Raw genomic sequence first — 19,682 nt, forward strand, 5'->3', positions numbered from 1 at the left:
GTGGGGATATGGGTGACGTGAGGGCTGTGTGTATTGATAATACGACTTTGAGGACCACCTGCCACACATTATTCGTTTCAAAGGTGGTCTCCAATTCCTTGAGGTGCAGCCTTCATGGTGGAGGGTCTTATTGAACGAACTTTGAACCAGCGGGCAGAAAGCCTCATAATACACAACCTTGAAGTCAAAAGACATTGGCATTTTGCAGGGAAGCAATGATTGAAGTTCATGTTTGCAAGTCATTCTTCATATCGGTGCTGGAGGATGACATGCAAGCACCACCTCCAACTCAAAATCCCTAACTATGCTTTAGCGTAATACTGTGTTAGCAATGCAGTTTTGCACACGTCGTTGCCATTGCTACATGCTACAAGGTGAGAGCTACATCTCCCTCAGTCCATCCATCAAACTCTACAGTAGACACTACATGACCTGACACCACATCTCCTGTACAATACAGAATAACATCCGTATCAAACTACATCTCGGGGAAACATATCTTAATACAGCGACACAAAGCAAGGGAACTACGCCTTCGGCCTTTTAACGCCTCAAAACTTGTACAAAGTTGGGGGCGTCCAGGTGGTGTGGTGGTCTATTCCATTGCCCACCAACATGGGGATCGCCAGTTCGAATCTCTGCGTCTTACCTCCGGCTTGGTCGGGCGTCCCTAAAGACACAATTGGCCATGCCTGCGGGTGGGAAGCCGGATGTGGGTAATGTCCTGGTCGCTGCACTAGCGCCTCCTCTGGTCAGTCGGGGCTCCTGTTCAGGAGGGAGGGGGAATTGGGGGGAATAGCGTGATTCTCCCACGCGCTCCGTCCCCCTGGCGAAACTCCTCACTGTCAGGTGAAAAGAAGCAGCTGGCGACCCCACATGTATCGGAGGAGGCATGTGGTAGTCTGCAGCCCTCCTCGGCTTGGCAGAGGGGGTGGAGCAGAGATCAGGACGGCTCAGAAGAGTGGGGTAATTGGCCAAGTACAATTGGGGAGGGAAAAAAGGGGGGGGCACCTTGTACAAAGTTTGGAAAACTTATGGCGTAAAAGTATAACATTTTTCATTAAAATATTGGAAAAGGCTGTGATCGTGATCCAGACTAGGAGGAAGTGAGGAGACACCAGAGGATTACCTCTGTTTAATGGGACAAAGTTAGCAGGGAAAATGCTAAGTAGCATTTATTCCATGCTAGCTAGCTAGCTCACAAACCAAGCACCTATCTATTTCTTTGGCAAAGGCAGGGGTTCCCACTCTTTGTAGGGAATCATTTTGCAGGACTCGTCAAAGACATTTTCCCATGACCTTTGCTTGGATATGCATGACAGCCATAGCTCATGGAGGGTCATATGAATCAGTATCAGCTATCAGCGGAGGCCTCAACGGTCTCTAAATGGACTGTGGGAGTTTTAGCCGCTCACTGAACAAACCGCCCAAACTTTAAAACACCGATGTGCAACCTCAGCGGGTGCCATCTCAGAAGGTGAACGTACGATTTTTCTAACCAACACACTTCCATGTCCCCAATTATATATTTCCAGGAGTGGAAAACCAGTTTTTAAATTTCCAGGTTTGCTGGGACGCATTGGGAACCCTGACGGGGGTACTGAGGGACCTTCAAGATGGACGACTGCACGCTCCTGGGCAGGATGTCATCCATCACCATATACTACAACTGACCCATCTCTTTAAAGCTGAACCCAGAGCAGAAATGCATATGGTCCCAATATATAATTTGAAGGGGCTGGCCGGTGATTGAACCCCAATCCTCCCAGTATCACGGTGGGCTGTAACCACCCCGCCACTGGTCTGATATTTGAACTTTGGTTCTGTTTTGATTGCTTTGACAGCTTCTGTGTTTTGATTTGATTCTGTTTTCCTACTTGTTTCATGTTCGTGAAATGTAAGCCTCATCCTGCGCACAAGGTCCTCTTGTACAAAGAACACCTTTGCCGTCAATGGGATTTCCCAGTTAAAATAAAGGCGTCAAATCAAATCAGATCAAACCGGCTGCGGACAGAGTTTGGAGCGTGCCCTTTGTCCGTGGCCCAGAATCCAACTTTTCAACATGCATCTGTTTGATCGGAGGTTAAACGCATAACTTGGTATATGAAATTATTCAGGGCTACAGCCAAGAGGTCCACAACGCAGTGTAGTTGGCGGGGAGCCCGGCCGCAGGCTTCCCTGTCGCTCTCTCTGCAGCCCGTAATGAACTGCACAGAGACCGAGGGAGAAAGCGGATACGCAATTTGTAAGACGAGGTGAGTTACCGTCCGGGTTTGCGAGCCCAACGCTGTTTACAACGGCGGCACAGTTCCGAGGGTTCACTGCAGCGGCCGGGGTGTCTGCCTTGAACTCGGAAAACAAAAACCTGGGGAAGGAAAAAGAAAGAAACGCAATCAAGAGGTCGGCGGCTGGCTACCTTGCCTTGTTGCCTCCAGAAATTCTGGACGCTTGACATTTGGTTGAACCGATAGTTTAACCTGAAAAATAAACCCCGAATGACATTCTTCTGCAACGTAAAACCGTCTTGCATGTCGTCTGTACGTGGAACTTGTCAAATCCCAGACATTAGTTAAACATGCTCGAGACATTATCACAAGTCGTTGCTCTTCATCTTCCGAGACATGATTGAAATGACACGGCCTCGTTTGGAAATGAGCGAGACTAGTCCAGAAGAATCTATGTGTGTTGTCGAATCTCAGCGTTGGTTCTTTGTGCAGCATTTACAGGACCGAAGAGGAAGACTGCAGCCATTCATCGCAGACAACAAAGTTCCAGGGCGTCTGGGTGGCGTAGCGGTCTATTCCGTTGCCTACCAACACGGGGATCGCCAGTTCGAATCCCCGTGTTACCTCCGGCTTGGTTGGACGTCCCTACAGACACAATTGGTCGTGTCGGATGTGCCCTGGTCGCTGCACTAGCGCCGCCTCTGATTGGTCAGGGTGGGGGGTGGGATAGCGTGAGACTCCCACGCGCTACGTCCCCCTGGTGAAACTCCATACTGTCAGGTGAAAAGACGCGGCTGGAGACTTTCATAAGAGGCATGTGGTAGTCTGCAGCCCTCCCCGTATCAGCAGAGGGGGTGCGGCAGCGACCGGGACGGCTCGGAAAATAGGGCAATTGGCCAAGTACAATTGGGGGGAGGAAATAAAAATAAACAAATAAACAAATAAATAGACAACAAAAACCCACTATAACTGATTTGTATTGCTTTAATGGTTTTTTTCTTCTTTTTCTCCTTAGGAACAGGTAAGCCATGACAATATAATGTAAATGATAAGCGCACACAAACCTGAGACCCTTTTGTACATCCATAGTAGCACATTCGTCCAACAAATCCCATCTGTACACTGGGGTCACAGAAACCACTTCATCTCCACTAAAATAAATAGGCAACTCTTTACTCAAAGCCACCAGGTGCCACGCACAAGTACTTCCTGTCAACTTGCCCAAACTTTTGTACATTTTGCAAGATTTCCCACTCATCTCGCGTTGCATTTGCCTTTTCTCCTCAACCGACCACGGACATCACAATGCGAACGACAGCTTGTTGGTAAAACGTGTCGAAACCTCCACCGATGACGGCCAAAATGTGCTTAAACGCGCGGCACCCCGCTTTGAATAAAGTGTGACCTTACATTCCTCCACCGGTTAACACTGACAAGTGTGATAATATGAAAATGCGACAATTAAACAGAGGACTTTTAAAAATGTGTCAGAAATGAATAAATAATAAGAATAAATAAATAATTGCAAAAAAAGGAAGGTACTTTCAAGCGAGATAGAGAATAGACCTTTGGCAGTCTGAGATTTCGCTCAGCAAAGCTGAAACCGTGGAGCTTTTAGCACGACGTCGAGACGAATCCACCCTGCTGGCCTCCACCGCCGACACCCAGAACAATGTCCGCCATACCTCCCTTAGTGAAGCGCATGTAAGCGCTGCGTTTCCGCTCTTCTTCAGGCCACGGCGGAAACACCCCCCTCTCGAGCGCGCGCTGGGAGGATGGATAGGTACAGGAGCGTCGCTGTGGCGTTATGCGGTTTAAGAAAAAAAAAAACAGAAAAGTAAATGATCGCATTTACTGTCTTCAGCCGCGCGTCATATTGTGTAGTCCCGGGGCTCCCTGTGTTACACAAATGATCTTTGACCCTGCCTCGTGTCCATGCTTAGGGGACGGGTGTAGCGTAAATGGACAAACAGAACCGACGGTCATACACGACGACGGCGGATAACGTGAGTTGCTGCGTTGCTGCGTGTGAGTTATTCCTATGAACGTGAACGAGACGCTAGTCGGCACAGACGCGGAGGGTTTGAATCTTTGGCAAATGATAACAGTATCGATATGGGTGCATACGGCTGTTTTTTGATATTGCATTTGAGGTTTGTCTTCCAAAACGCGCTCGCTCGTGCTCCCCCCCCCCCCCGTGAACACGCTCGTGCGGGTCCCCGCGGTTCGACCGACATTCAGCGCTACCGACGACGAGAGACTACTGACGCAAACGAGAGAGGCTTTGTCGAGAAGCACCCGGATGCCTGCGTCCACGCGGGTTTTTTTTTAAAAAAAACCCTCGGCTCTCCATCTCATTTGCTCCCTCGCCTCCTTCCGCCCAAAACAAACAAAAACATAACAAAACAAAAAACAAAAAAAACCCGCGAGAAATGACCAACGGGACGAGCCAAAACAAACACACACACGTACAAAGTAATGTACACCATATATTCAAACACGTCTCAAAGCCGTCGCACTTTGAAATCATTAGCCAAAATAAGTTTTTTTTCTCAACCCATTAGGTAATCTTCTTTACCTAGACTGTACATTTTATGTATATATGGGTGATCATGAGGGACCAAAGCAACAAAAATAAATACTTTTTCGCTATGTCACCTTTCAAAGTAGTATATCTATATACATTTATATCAATATCAATTCCCTTAGCTTATTGTGAATGGTTGAGCATGTGTTCAACAAGCAGGCATTTGCACAGTGTGGAAACTCCTTGTTTTTGTTTTGTTTTTTTTCTTCTTCTTTAGTTTTTTTTTTCTTCCGTTGCCCTAAATATATTTAAATGTAAATTTGACGACAAGGTAGATTCACTGAGGATCCAAAAACAAAGACGAGACTGTCCTTGATACAGTGAAAGGTAACCCTGGCTCGAATGGACGACAAAAAATAAAAAATAAAAGAGAGAGAGAGAGAGAGAAACAAACAGTAAAAATATTGCATCTCACCACCATGTGACTACTTCAACAATGGGTTGTCTACTTCTTTTCAGGACTCTGGGAAGAGTACAAAAAATGTTGCCTAGTTCATGCAGTCTTTGACAAGTCATACAACCTCATTGTACTTGTCTAAAGGTTTAAGTCATCTTAGCACACAGCATAGAATGTTTCTGGGTGATACTGAAGGTAGCTATGGGGGGGGTGCATTTAGGACTACAACATGCAGAACAGTGCATAGGTCCAGGTCATGGGGCCAGTCCCTGGTGCTTTCCAGTGTGTTTTTAGTGGCAGCGTCTATGAACAGATCCACTACAGCAAGCAGGTGAGTGATGAGAGAGTCTTATGCGTCGTGGAGTCCAAGCCTGACACAATGCCGCCATCTTGTGGACAGGTAGTCCCTCTTCTCCTTGTGTGCCACGACAGAAGCCCAAACCAGAAGCCCATCTGATAGCAAAGCCACTGCAGCAGGCAAGAGTGATCCGTGCTAGATCTCCCCCCCCCCCCCCCAAAAAAAGTGCCATGTTTTGAGACTGAGCGGTCAGGCTTGGACCAGGCGGAGGTGATGCAAGCGTGGCTACGTCGACCTCAGTGCGGTGACCTTAAGTGCGGCGTTTGACGAGTTTGGTCTGCTTTGCGGAGTTTAGATCAGTCATTGTTTCACTGCGGAGCCCTTTCCAACACACAAGAGGCCCGGAAATGACCACTCTAAGGGTTTCACAAACGACTTTTTGTGGAAGAGAGAAGAACCAAGCTTAATCAAGCTAACATGCATAAGGTCTTCAGACACTGTTTTGCTATAAGCCATCAAGGCCGGCTTTTTTTTTCTTTTTCCTGAAGACAAAGATTCCATAAAGAATTCATCATTTTTTTTTCTTAAACAGTTTAATCTTTTGAAAAGAGAGAAAAATAATGGCTTAATTTGACTACCTGCTACGTCCACTTGTTTTGGTAAATCAATCCAATGAACAAACAAATGAAGCCCTGAAACATACGAGTCCTTACGAGTTCCTCCAACTGAACTTAACTTTGTTCCTTTCGTCCTCGGCCAGCCTCTTCTAATCGCAAGGGTTGCCCTGTTTTCCATTTTTCTTTCCTCAAAAGCTTGAAAAGTTCGTCACGTTCAAATTTCCACACCACACATCCTCTGGCGCCACTCTAGATCATCACCAAATCCTTCTGATGGAGACTTCTCCAAAAAAAGAGCAAAGTCAAGCCAAACCAGAAACACAGAGTGATATTAAAATAAAAAATAAAAAAGATAATGGAAACACAAACCGACTTCAACTGATGGGAGAAAAAAAAAGAGAGAATCCCCAAGTTCAAAAAATAGGAAAATACCAAAATGGCTATCGCCGCCTCTTCCACGTTGGAGTTTCATCGCTTCATCATTTTGGAGACGAAGCTTACAATGGCTGAGGCAGGCTGATCCGGGTCCAGCTCGGCAAACAGGTGGCTGACGTTGTCCGTTGTGCTTCCTTGTTTCCTCGCCACGAATCCAAAAAGCCTGGAGGCATTAAGAGAGACAGCCCGGGTTGAGTTTAAAGTGCACCACAGACTGACGCTGATGTCAAATGGTGATATGATGTTTTGCTGTGATGTGCAACAGGTCGAGGTGAGCAACGCGCCAGTCTGGCCAGTGTGCAAACTACACCAGAACAAGGAGGACGACGACCATGTTGCAGAAATTATCTCAATATGTGGATTATAAACATCGTATGTGCATCATCTTATCTAGTCTGTATTTCATGTATATGGGAAGAGGTGTGGGACTTCTATAGTTCATTGCTGAACAGATGTATATGACCATGTGCCAGTATGTTTTATTGACTGTTTATTTTTCCCTATGCGTTCATTATAAAGTTTTCTTATTATGTTGCCGCTGAGACAGTCAAATTTCCAACTGGTTAAATTAAGCCCCAAATTGAAGTGTCTATCTCTATTTACAGTGTCTGTATGATATCTAAAATTTCTATCCAAAATATCTATATAAGACTAGAAAAAAAAAAACCTTGGAAACTTACTTCACTGAGCCACCTCCTTCTTTTCCCCATCTACAAAAGAAAAGGCAGTAATTGTATTTTGTTGTAATAATGGTATTTCGGTTTAGTGTTTTTTTTCCCGGTGCATCAGAAATAAGCCATTTTGTTGAGACTTACTTTCTATCCTGGGGATCAATATCACAGTAGGTTATCGTGGTGATAGGATAGTGCCGCCTGAAGAAGATCCTGTGGCAAGAGAAATGAAGATCACCACTTACTGAGTTTATATGTGGGTGAATGGCTGCAAGTGCATGTGTGTGTGTGTGAATTTGTGCAAGTCTGTATCTAAACTGTGGATGCATGTGTGTGTCTGCAGCACGTGTATGTGTATTTACAGTGTGATGTGTCTTTAGTGTACAATGACTCTTGGCCATGAGTGTGTGTGTGTGTGTGTGTGCACATGTGCAGATGTGCATGTTTTTATAATTTTACCATGAGTGTCTGTGGTTTGCATGTATGTACCACCTTGTGCATGTGTGTGTGAGACTGAGAATGTGTGCATGTGCATGAGCATTTGTTTCTGTACAAAAAGAAGGGAAAAGAGAGAGAGAGAGATAGAGAGCGTGAGAGAGAGCATGAGACACGTGAGTGTGGTCACATCCACGGCTCTTACGACAACTCACTTCCTCTGACTGTCTGTCAGGGTGATGCCCTGCGTCGACACTTTGAAGTGGACGGTGGTCGCGGCCGGCAGAGGGTTCGTTCCCAGCGTCTGGCTGATTGCCTTGGCGATCGCCTGAGGCCCCGTGAGAGATTCCATGTCGACAGAGTTGATGTAGAGAACATTGCATGCTAAAAATAAAATAAAATAAAATAAAATAAAAGCTTGCTGGATGTGATGTACTTTTCAAGCAATGGTGATTGACGATCAACAAATGGCGAGGGAGGGTTGCAATTAGGAGGATTTTGCAAGCTTACAGTGAACGCTGCCTGACATCTTTGGTATTCCCATGCACTGCCCTGCGGCGGTTCCCATGATGCAACGTGGACAACGTGTCTCACACTGGGTAATGGTTCAACAATGCATCATAAAATACCGATTGAGTGCTTCTGCCAATCTTAGTACGCATGCTTTGTACTCCTAAAGAGGACAGGCCAGCTTTCGAGGTAAAAGTCACCCCTATTCACAAGACAAAATCGAACTGGACTTGAGTAACGGGGAGGGGGAGGGGTGGGTGAAGTTTAACTGCAATTTGTTGTGGAAAAAAGAAACCAAGTGCAACTCGGAAAGCAGCGTTTCTGTGAGAGCAGGCACTAAGGCATTCAACATTCGCATTTCCTCTTCAAAGGTTGGAGTTAAAAACAGGCAGGGAGGATACAGCGGAGCGGGGCAGTTAAAGTATTTACCATGGGCCTCCTCGGGGACCTTCTGAGCTACTGGAATGTAAGAGTGAGAGTGTGTGAGCAGATGAACTGGGAGGAGATTACCAGAAAGTACCGGAGAAGAACCAGAAATAGCACTCGGATTTGCAAAATTAAAATGACTCTTAAACGCGTGGTTTTAACCAAAACCACTCAACCTGTTTAAAAACTGTCAGCCGAGGCCACCCCGGACCAGAGCTGGTCCAGAAAGCCCAGGTCAGTGTGAAGATTTTTTGAATCTCATTTCATTATAAAGAGTCGATGGTTATCAGAATCAGAATCAGGTTTATTGGCCGTGTAGATTGGCACAAACATGGAATTTGACTCCGGTTTCGTGGCTCTCTCGGTGTACTTAACATAGAATAACAACAGTACAACACAACAATGCAATGTAATGGTTTCTGAAATTGCTGACAGAATCAGGTTTGTGTGTCAGTTCCTCGTAAAGAAAGGAAAGGGTCACTGTCTCAACCTCTGAACTGCCTTTGCAGAAAGTCCTGACGAATGTGAGTAAAGTGAACTTCAATATGCTCGACGTTATGCAAGGGCTCTGTTTGTGTTGTTTTGCTATTGGGCATCCTGAAAGGGGTATCCCTCCATCATCTTATTACTTATCTTCCATGATGAGAGAACTCTACTGATGTGTTCAAAGTGACACAGTAAACAGTGTATTTGCTTTCTTAGTCGGCATTCGTTAAGGTCTACATCACCCTCACCTGCTCCTTGTTTCAGAAGTTCAACGACTGGATCGGTGGGTGTCGCCAGTTCCAGGGCTTCCTCGTTTGGATCTGTGCATGACAGAATTGAATTGATTTAACTTTTCAGTTGGGATAGAAGACGTTTAGCTGCGGAGGGCAGCAAACAACCGACAACTGAAAAATTCACTCCCCCTTTATGGCCCGCGGTGGGTGGGATTAGACATCGTTTTCTGTGGCGGTCTCTTCTATGTCAAAGCCAACATTTATATACAGTTCTTTATGCTGACCAGAAATTACTTTTCTGTTTTAAAAAAAAAAAAAAATTATTATATGTTGCAAAATCAATAAAGATATTGTCAGAAAGAAAAAAAAATCACTCTAAATAACAAGGTTTAATTCCATAACATCAGAAGTCATCCATCTATTCATTATCCAAACCGCTTATCCTGCTCTCAGGGTCATGGGATGTTGACGCCTATCCCAGCAGTCATTAGGCGGCAGGCGGGGAGACACCCTGGACAGGCTGCCAGGCCATCACAGGGCCCACACACACACACATTCACACTTAGGGACAATTTAGTATGGCTGAGTCACCTGACCTACAGGTCTTTGGGCTGTGGGAGGAAACCGCAGCACCCAGAGGAAACCCACGCAGACACGGGGAGAACATGCAAACTCCACACAGAGGACGACCTGGGACCACCCCCAAGGTTGGACTACCCCGGAGTTCGAACCCAGGACATTCTTGCTGTGAGGCGACCGCGCTAACCACTGCGCCACCATGTCGCCCACATCAGAAGTTACCAGCGTGTATTACAAAAAGTTGTGTGCGTCATAGAGGTAAAAAGAAACACAATAAAACAGCTATTTATTTTTTTACAGGTCAGCAATCAACATGTTGGATCATTTGCTTACAACCAGCCAGGTCGTAAACACTTATAAATTTGTACTTCTGGTTTTTGTGGCATAACATAGTGATCCGCCATGACAAACCGCAGGAATGAAGGATCCAGTCAGGAAGAAAGGATAAAGGCATGCTGAGGAGGAGGGTAACGCTGACCTTTGGTGGGGATCATCAGCTTGCAGGGCAGAGCAAGTGGAGTCATGGAGTGTTGGTACACCAGGGCAGACAGGCAACCTTCGAACACGCACGCAAACACACACACAAATACACACACAGGCACACGCGTACTGAGTTGAACCGCTGTTGAACTGGTATACTCGATGTTCAGTATCAACCGCAAAGCTGATCTACAAACCAGGTGTAGGTAAACCGGGGTGCTGTAGCTTGACTCACCAAAGTAGGGTTCATTGGGGCAGCCCTTCAAACGCACTCCTTTGGAACTCGTCTCTATCAGGAAGTGTCTGACCAGCTCATTGCTGATGTCCCCCACTGTCAAAAATGGAGGCAAAGAGATGGTGATGCTGGGTCAGTTTAGGATCAGATCAGATGTTTAGTGCCACAACATCTAGAAGGGACCTCCATTATGTGCCACTGATTGTGCATCTAAAGCAAAAATGAATAACACACAGCATCTGTTTCGCAGAAACCTTTGATTTGTAAACTCTTTTGTCCCAACTTGTCATGTTAAAAGGAACCAAACATGCTTGTTTAATCGCTGCTCGCAAGTGACGTGCCCGCTTTACAAGCCATCTGGCTGCTCACAAACTCACCTAGATTTCAAATAGACCTCAAACAGTTCTACTTAGAGCACATTTAATCCTGACTCTGCGTATATCCAGTTTATTTGAAAAAAAGAAACCTAAAATCAATCAGAAAATACTTAAAGAGTATCCATCCATCCATCCATTATCCAAGCCGCTTATCCTTAATCAGGGCTGCGGGATGCCGGAGCCTATCCCAGCAGTCACTGGGCGGAAGGCGGGGGGAGAGACCCTGGACAGGCCGCCAGTCCATCACAGGGCCGACACATCCACACCTAGGGACAATTTAGTATGGCCAATTCATCTGACCTACATGTCCTTGGACTGTGGGAGGAAACCGGAGCACCTGGAGGAAACCCACGCAGACACGGGGAGAACATGCAAACTCCACACAGAGGACGACCCGGGACGACCCCCCATGGTTGACGTTGTCCAACCTTGGGGGTCCAAAGGTACATCAATAGACATACCTTTCTTGATCTGTTGCACAGTTGGAGGGGGGCAGGCCACTTTCATGGCCAGACCGTAGGCCCCGCGGAAGGAGTGGCTGTCCCTGATGACAAACGCCCCAGGCTCCCTGTCTTTCAACAGGTTGATGGCTGAGAGGGGGGGAGGAGGAGGAGGAGGATCGGGACGTGAAGAGGAAAAAGTCGTAACGGAAGGAAGAGAAGAAGAGGAGGAACAAACAGGATGAAAGCGATGAAAATTAGTGGCAGGGAGGACAATCGAAGAGAGACGAGACAAAAGATAAGAGAGTGAGGGTGGGATGAAATGAGGGGCAACAGACACAACAAGGACAGATGAGAGGAGTAGAAGAGGGGCGGTGAAAACATCAGCAGTAATATGGCTGTGCTGATCTTATTCTGCGCTGTAACGATAAGATCAATAGAACCACTAGCATGCTCAGACAAGCCAGTTCTGACCTTGCTCTCTGGATATGTCTGGCTTGTACCAGTACTTGGACGTGTCCTGGACAAACTTGACATTCATTTTGATGTCCGGATAGCCGTCTGTGTGAGAGACAAGGGATGAGATGATTAACGCAGTACAATCAAACCTCACAAGAACTTTTCTGCTTCCTTTTTCTCCCCAATTGTACCCCGCCAATTACCCCACTCTTCCGAGCCGTCCCGGTTGCTGCTCCACCCTCCTCTGCCGATCTGGGGAGGGCTGCAGACTACCACATGCCTCCTCCGATACATGTGGAGTCACCAGCCGCTTCACCTGACAGCAAGGAGTTTCACCAGGGGGCGTAGCGTGTGGGAGGATCACGCTATTTCCCCCAGTCCTACCGCCCCTGAACAGGCGCCCCGACTGACCACAGGAGGCGCTAGTGCAGCAACCAGGACACATACCCACATCCAGCTTCCCACCCGCAGACACGGCCAATTGTGTCTGTAGGGACGCCCGACCATGCTGGAGGTAACACGGGGATTCAAACCGGAGAACCTCATGTTGGTAGGCAACGGAATAAACCGCTACGCTACCCGGACGCCCCGTAATACAACATTTCTGTAAATGTTGCCACAGCACATATTCAACCAAAGATATAATAACAACATAGTAGTAGTGATAACAACAACAGTAATTCATGGAATTGTCACTCTCATTTCAGAATACAAATACTTATTTTTAAGGTGTGTGTGTGTGTGTGTGTGTGTGATGGGTGTAGAGCAATCAGACTTGACTCCAGATAAGCACATCTAACACACATTACAATACACCAAATGATCCAAGTGACATTTCTCTCTCTCACCATAGATGGTAAACTTGGACTGGTCTGGGAGCGTGCCGGAGCCAGTTACATTTGCAGGGCTACCTTCGCTGGCTGGGGTCGGCGTAGGGTTCTTGTTGTCCAGTGTCCTGTAAGCTACCCCTCCTCCGTTTGGCCTCTCTGACTCAGAGCTGGACGGGTGCCTCTTCTCTGGTAGCTGTGGGGAGATGGGGAAAGAAGGGGTGGAAGGGGGCTGTGTGCTTCCCTGGTAGCACATGGCCCCTGGGTCATCGGGTGTGCTGTGTCCACTAGCCATCTGCCGCCGGCCCATCAGAGGGCTGGGAGGCACAACGGCGCAAGACGTTACTGGGTTTCGACCAATCAGAGGGCTGCCTGGGATGCCGTCCCTGCTGCTGTTGGTTGGGGTCGATTGTCTCGCCAGCGCAGGGCTGGTTTGACTGGCTAGGCGGCGCTGGAGGGCGGGGCTTGGCGGCGTGTTGGTGGCCACTGTGCGGTGGAGGGTATTGGGGCTGCCGGGGATGGTGTGGACCCCCATGATGTTGACTTGGGAGCCATCGGGGGAGGTGGGTCGGTTGGGGTAGAAAGGCGCCGGTGTGTGCTGGCCGCTGTCTGAGGAGCCCGCCCTCCTCCTGTAGACACAGGAGAAGCATCAGAAAACAGTAAATCAAATGGACAACTTAGCAAATAAAAACCAAATATAAATTAGCCACATTTGAGAACAAATAAACATGAGACAGAAGTGTTTCTGTAATCCATGTGCTCGTATCCCATTGTAGGACATACTGGCGGCTGAATAGGAAGGTGTGATTAATACTGCTACTATCATCCATCCATCCATCCATCCATCAATCCATTATCCAAACCACTTATCCTGCTCTCAGGGTCACGGGGATGCTGGAGCCTACCCCAGCAGTCACTGGGTGGCAGGCAGGGGGGACACCCTGGACAGAACGCCGGTCCATCACAGGGCCCACACACACACACACATTCACACCCAGGGACAATTTAGTACAGCCGATTCACCTGACCTACATGTCTGTGGGAGGAAACCGGAGCCCCCGGAGGAAACCCACGCAGACACGGGGAGAACATGCAAACTCCACACAGAAGATGACCCGGGATGACCCTCGAGGTTGGACTACCCCGGGGTTCGAACCCCGGACTTTCTTGCTGTGAGGCGACCGCCCTAACCACTGCGCCACCTTGCAGCCTCATTACTGTTATCATTATTATTAGCAGTAGTGATAGCAGTAGTACTTTTACTAGTCATAGCAATAGTAGTAGATGAAGTATTAGGGGTAGGTTTAGGGTAGTTACACAACATAACAGCACAAATTATTTCACCCAGAGGTCCATCAGCAAATGTCAAGTCTTTACTCATGAAACAAGTAATGATTACAGATTACTCTGTACTCATTACTAGAGTAATAAACCCAATGCTGCCTTCTACTTACATGTCGGGGGTGCTGATGGGGCTACTGGAGGAGAGAGGGGCATTCAACGGCTGTCCTCTTGAATCCGCAAAACCCCGCATGTCTTTAAAAAGTACACACACACACAGACAAACACTCAGAATCAGCGGCAGCTTCTGTCGACATATGTGATGCTGTTACCATTGGATGCACACGGACTGCAGTTATGGACTGTTTGCCCGGTGGAGCTTCCCAAAAACCAAAAATCACAGACAAGTCATTCTCCAAGACAGCAAGATGACACTTTGTGGACTCTTTTCAGGTGGCTCAAAGGATGCAGAAGTAAAAGATGGACAATTTGTTGCAGTGAAACAGAAAAAAAAGACTTGCAATATCCTCATTAGGAAACAGATGTCCATGTCAGGACCAAACACAAGGGACTGCTGTATGTGTACAGTGTAGGACTGTGGGGGCGGGGGTACTTATTACCATACAGATGCCCTTACCTTGCTCTCCGTCACTAGTGCCAGAGTCTGACCGCATAAAACAACGGAAAGCGAGAGGAGGGTAGGAAAAGAAGCAGAGGGGAGGGTGGAGAAGCACAAGAGAAGGGACAGGGGAAGAACATAGCTGGGCATGAGGAAAGTATTTATCGGTAAAGGGGGACACGTGAAAGGAACGCAGAACACCTCTGATTTAGCCTTTTGGCTGACGTGCTGATCCTCGCAGTGTGACCTGGAGCGTCCCCAGTGGTAACCAAACGTCTAACCGAACCCTCTATTGTGTTAAAGTGCTGTTCTGCCCATTTCAATACACACAGCCAAGACACTGTGAAGTTGGTGGTGTTGTTCTCTGGTAGGGGTCTAGGCAAAACCCAAGCCCACAATATGCCTGGACTGCAAAAGGGCGCAGTATAGATGTGTGTAAAAGTGTGTGTGTGTGTGTGTGTGTGTGTGTGTATGTGTGCGTGTGCATGCGCAAACTGCATAAGTGCACAAACTAACCTAATCCACCTTGTTGGTGTGACTTCAGTCCCAGTGCAGAGAGAGGAGTCTTGGCCAGTCCTGGAGGAGAGCAAGCTAGAGAGAGAGAGAGAGCGAGAGAGAGAGAGAGAGAGAGAGCAAGCAAGAACGAGAGCAAGAGCGTGAGAGACAGCGAGAGCGAGCGAGACAGAGTGGGAGAGAGAGCGAGAGACAGTGAGAGAGAGAGAGTGAGAGACAGACAGACAGATGGAGGGAAAGGGACAGAGAACAACAGAGAAGGAGAATGATAGAGAAACAGACAGTAACAGAAAAGCAGGAGGGTAAAATGTTCATGTTAGAGAACGTCAGACATATGTCCTGTACATACAGACAGTTGATGTTGATAGAATGAGAGTGTGTGGGGGTAATGGGGGTGTGTGTGTGTTTGGGGGGGGTGTATGCATAGTTTTGCATACAAGTCATGCAAGCGTTCATAATAAACATGCAACTCCAAAACAGGACCCCCCCCCCATTAACATCCCTGCCTCCATTAGCACTAGATAGTAAACTATAACACGGTTCTTTAATGGTGGACGGGACAACAGGAGGCTGTTTCATGGAGAACCCAGGATCCAGGGACCACAACCAGTTCCATTCAAGTCCCTGAACTGATGTGAACAAAACCAGATGAGAAGGAGGGTTAATGTACAACTGATCACTCCCGTCAGACACGAGTCCACCAGCAGAATCCTGAAATCAAACCACAGCACAGCAGAGCTTAATGAGCTGGTGACTGTCTGAACGTGACAGGGTTTGGGAGGACCCCAAATGGATGTCAAGCGTTTTGGAAAAGCCCCCCCCCCAATCCCGAAGCGCTTATGAAACGGGGGATTACTGCCCTGTTCAGGGTGGCGTGGATGGGGGTGACAGGGACAAGATGGCAGGTGTGGTATGGAGGTTTGTGACACAAAACGGGTTCTTACTGCAACAGCTGTTGGGTTCACCAGGACTGACTGCAGGAGAGGCTGGACTAGGACATGCTGGACTCGAGAGCCACAGTGCACATCACGAAGTGTCTGACACAGTCCGCCTCACATATCAGCGGAGTGCAGCGGTCAGTGTAGTGTGTGGGTGCATGTGCATGTCTTCTGTGTGTGATCACATATATATATACACATGTGCATCTTTCATTTTAATGTTTTTTGTTCTTTCTGCTGTGTGCATGAATGAGCCTCTTTTTGCTTTCCTCCTTTTTTGTTTGTTTCTTTTTCCATCCATCCATCCATTATCCAAACCACTTATCCTGCTCTCAGGGTCGCGGGGATGCTGGAGCCTATCCCAGCAGTCATTGGATAGCAGGCGGGGGGACACCCTGGACAGGCCGCCAGGCCATCACACACACACACACACACACACACACCTAGGGACAATTTAGTATGGCCGAGTCACCTGACCTACACGTCTTTGGACTGAGGGAGGAAACCGGAGCCCCCGGAGGAAACCCACGCAGACACGGGGAGAACATGCAAACTCCATACAGAGGACGACCCGGGACGACCCCCAAGGATGGACTACCCCGGGGCTCGAACCCAGGACCTTCTTGCTGTGAGGCGACCGCGCTAACCACCGCGCCACCGTGCCGCAATAATAATATTTATTAATATAATAGAATAATAATAATATTAATATTGATAATAATAATGAAATTTATATAACGCTTTTCTAGACACCCAAAGCACTTAATGTGTAAGAGACACCAGCCCCTGGGCTTGTGGGTAAAATTTTTTTACCTTTTGAGTTCCATCAATATCCAGCATTTTCAACGCAAGTACCACTCGAGCAAAGTGACACCGCTGTTTTATATTCAAAGGATAGACACCCTAAAAATACAGTAAATATTACAGATTTTTGTGAAATTAGGTAGCGACCAATTAAATTAAAGATCACGCCGTTGATTTTGGGGGCCTCCGCCAACAATGTGCTCGATGCGTACTGAGCTCCGTATCGTCAGTTTAGTGTGTATGGTATTTCACTGACATACAGTAAAACACACAGTAAAGATGATTTATCATAATTCAGGGGAACAGATGAATCACCTGGCATGTCCTCACAGATAATGGGAGCGAGGCGCCGATAAAAGTCCAGTCTTACCCGCTCGCTCCGTTCTGATTTACATTTCCCATCGCAAAATTTGTTTGAGGAATTGGTTTCTTCCCCGGGTGGATTATTTAAAACCACAGATACACACACACACACACACACACACACACAAACAGTAAGGGATTTATTGTTTCCTGCAGAAACAAGGCAAGGCTAGAAAAAAACATTTGAATGTTTTCAAATTTTGAATTTGCTTGCAGAATGTCTCGGGAAATTAGAGTTTCTACTGTTTCCTGAAGGCAGGATCTTCTCTTTGTACTTCATCATGCCAACAGAGTATTTATTGAGTATTCATAGAGTACAGAGTACATGTATTTGCTCATGCACACTATATGATAAGATGTTGCTGATGTTGATCCTTACATGAACATGTTTTTTGTGGTAAGAAATTGCTTAGGTTTGGTGGCCTTCTTTACCCATTCAAACTACCACTCTGCAGGGCAGATAAATTACATATCCTAACTACCACCCTGCAGGGCAGATAAATTACATATCCTAACTACCACTCTCCAGGGCAGATAAATTACAAAGTCATCTATTCTTTTTATGTACAATTTCTTTTCAAATAACTTAGGAAATTAACCTGTTTATATTAATGGGGGTCCCTTTCAACCCCCTAGTGGTACAGCAGGGCTACCAACACTATTTTTTTCTTTTTTTGATTATGGTGTACTATATCAATAATCCCCGTGGGGGATTTCCTCTCTGCATTTAACCCATCCTAGCTGTGTAGGTAGGAGCAGTGGGCAGTCGCCGTGCAGCACCCAGGGACCAATTCCAGTTCATCTTGCCATGCCTCGGTCAGGGACACAGACAGGAGTATTAACCCTAATATGCACGTCTTTCTGATGGTGGGGGAAACCGGAGCACCCGGAGAAAACCCACTGCAGACACGGGGAGAACATGCAAACTCCACACAGAGGACGACCTGGGATGACCCCCAAGGTTGGACAACCCCGGGGTTTGAACCCAGGACCTTCGTGCTGTGAGGCGACAGCGCTAACCACTGGGCCACCATGCCACCCTAAGCTAACACTACTACAGTACTAAGTATTTAGTAAGTAAGTAAGTAGTACACTAAGTACTGAGTACTAGGCACTATGTAGTACACTAAGTACTAAGTACTAGGTACCAAGTTCTAAGTACTAAATTGTCCCAAGGTGTGAATATGTGTGTGTGTGTGCGTGTGTGTGTGGGGGGGCCTGTGATGGCCTGGTGGCCAGTCCAGGGTGTCTCCCTGGCTGCCGCCCAATGATTGCTGGGAGAGGCTCCAGCATCCCCGTGACCCTGAGTAGGATAAGCAGTTTGGATAATGGATGGATGGATGCTAACACTAAACCTTTTTGGTCCGGCAGAGATAAGACTGAAACGTATGTAGACCCGCTGAAACCATGGTGTGTAGACAATGCTTGGGAATATAGTGTCGTGCATAGGAAAAAAAATAATTTAATTTTACATCACATTTTAGTGCATGTCTCACATACAGCGAATAAGTTTTAATCATTTCAGCTTCCAGTCTGCGCCAGAAATTCCTTCTTCTCATGACGTACGGTTACTTCATACACATGCCACTTTACAAGCAGGCGGTCTTAACATTCCACCTGGGCAGAGCTGAAGCTTTACCTCAGACTGTCACATACAAATATGAAGCAAACCGACATCCAGGTCCTGCTCCTTGTAAGTGCGACACCGGCTTTGAGCAAATACGTTTATGTGCCACCAGATCCACCCCGGGATAAAGCTCAGCACCTTCATCGAACATATTAGACAGACCTGGCTGCAGCCAGTAACCATACCTGGACAACTGGCAGAGGACTGGCAAAGTATAGGGCTGTACATAGATCCAGATCATAATATCTGGAGGTGGTCGGGAGGTGGAAACGTGTCACTCTTTTACGGGGCAGCGGAGGACCTTGGTAGCAGGCCACATGAAGACTATGGTGCGATTGCCTGGAACGGGTGGCACGATTCATTTGGTGACATCATCAAACCTTTCCTCCGCTATAGGCTGACTGCAGTAAGAGAGAGGAAGACTCGGTAGCACACGGCTTTGCAGCACTGCTGGGAGCACCACCAGGATCCGGTCTGAGACAGAGATGCTAATGGCCCAGAGGGAGAGGGACGAATGCCCCGCCTCGAAACATGTTGGGACCAGTATGTGTTACCTGGGCGGCCACTGGCTGTGGGTGGATTAAAAGCCACTAAATTAGGAGGGATGGAGCCACGAAGGGGGGGGGGGTCTCAATGCCCGACAGGCAAGCTCCGCCATGGAGCTTTAAGGAGCACTGCTGTCACTGACTAATGCCAGAGGAAACGTATCGACGAGTAGCAGCACGGGGGTGCTGGAGGTTCGAGACTGCTGAGAGAGACTACATCTTCTCCATTACTGATGTACTTCACCTTCTGAATCATTCTGAGGAGGTAAAATGAA

The 19,682-nt window shown here is 47.4% G+C and overlaps 1 protein-coding gene across 4 annotated transcripts in view; it reads right to left on the reverse strand.

The window, feature by feature from the left end:
• Positions 1–3,191: 3,191 nt before the first annotated feature.
• The window catches only part of tns1a (tensin 1a), a 58,247-nt gene continuing 41,756 nt past the window's right edge, over positions 3,192–19,682 (reverse strand). Inside the window, exons 16-29 of one of the 4 annotated variants that reach the window (XM_056300911.1) lie at positions 15,134–15,208; positions 14,172–14,253; positions 12,739–13,346; positions 11,906–11,992; positions 11,453–11,581; positions 10,615–10,710; positions 10,378–10,455; positions 9,336–9,407; positions 8,605–8,634; positions 7,881–8,049; positions 7,375–7,443; positions 7,240–7,269; positions 6,557–6,722; positions 3,192–6,404 (exon numbers count right to left, since the gene is read on the reverse strand). In XM_056300911.1, the coding sequence (XP_056156886.1) occupies positions 6,593–6,722; positions 7,240–7,269; positions 7,375–7,443; positions 7,881–8,049; positions 8,605–8,634; positions 9,336–9,407; positions 10,378–10,455; positions 10,615–10,710; positions 11,453–11,581; positions 11,906–11,992; positions 12,739–13,346; positions 14,172–14,253; positions 15,134–15,208 (1,655 nt within the window). In that variant the 3' untranslated portion in view covers positions 3,192–6,404; positions 6,557–6,592. Of the gene's footprint in view, positions 6,723–7,239; positions 7,270–7,374; positions 7,444–7,880; positions 8,050–8,604; positions 8,635–9,335; positions 9,408–10,377; positions 10,456–10,614; positions 10,711–11,452; positions 11,582–11,905; positions 11,993–12,738; positions 13,347–14,171; positions 14,254–15,133; positions 15,209–19,682 lie in introns of all 4 variants that reach the window. The other 3 variants (XM_056300910.1, XR_008812372.1, XM_056300912.1) reach the window with 3 other exon arrangements.

Source organism: Lampris incognitus, chromosome 21 (genome assembly GCF_029633865.1).
Source record: "Lampris incognitus isolate fLamInc1 chromosome 21, fLamInc1.hap2, whole genome shotgun sequence".
Classification (NCBI taxonomy): Eukaryota; Metazoa; Chordata; class Actinopteri; order Lampriformes; family Lampridae; genus Lampris; species Lampris incognitus.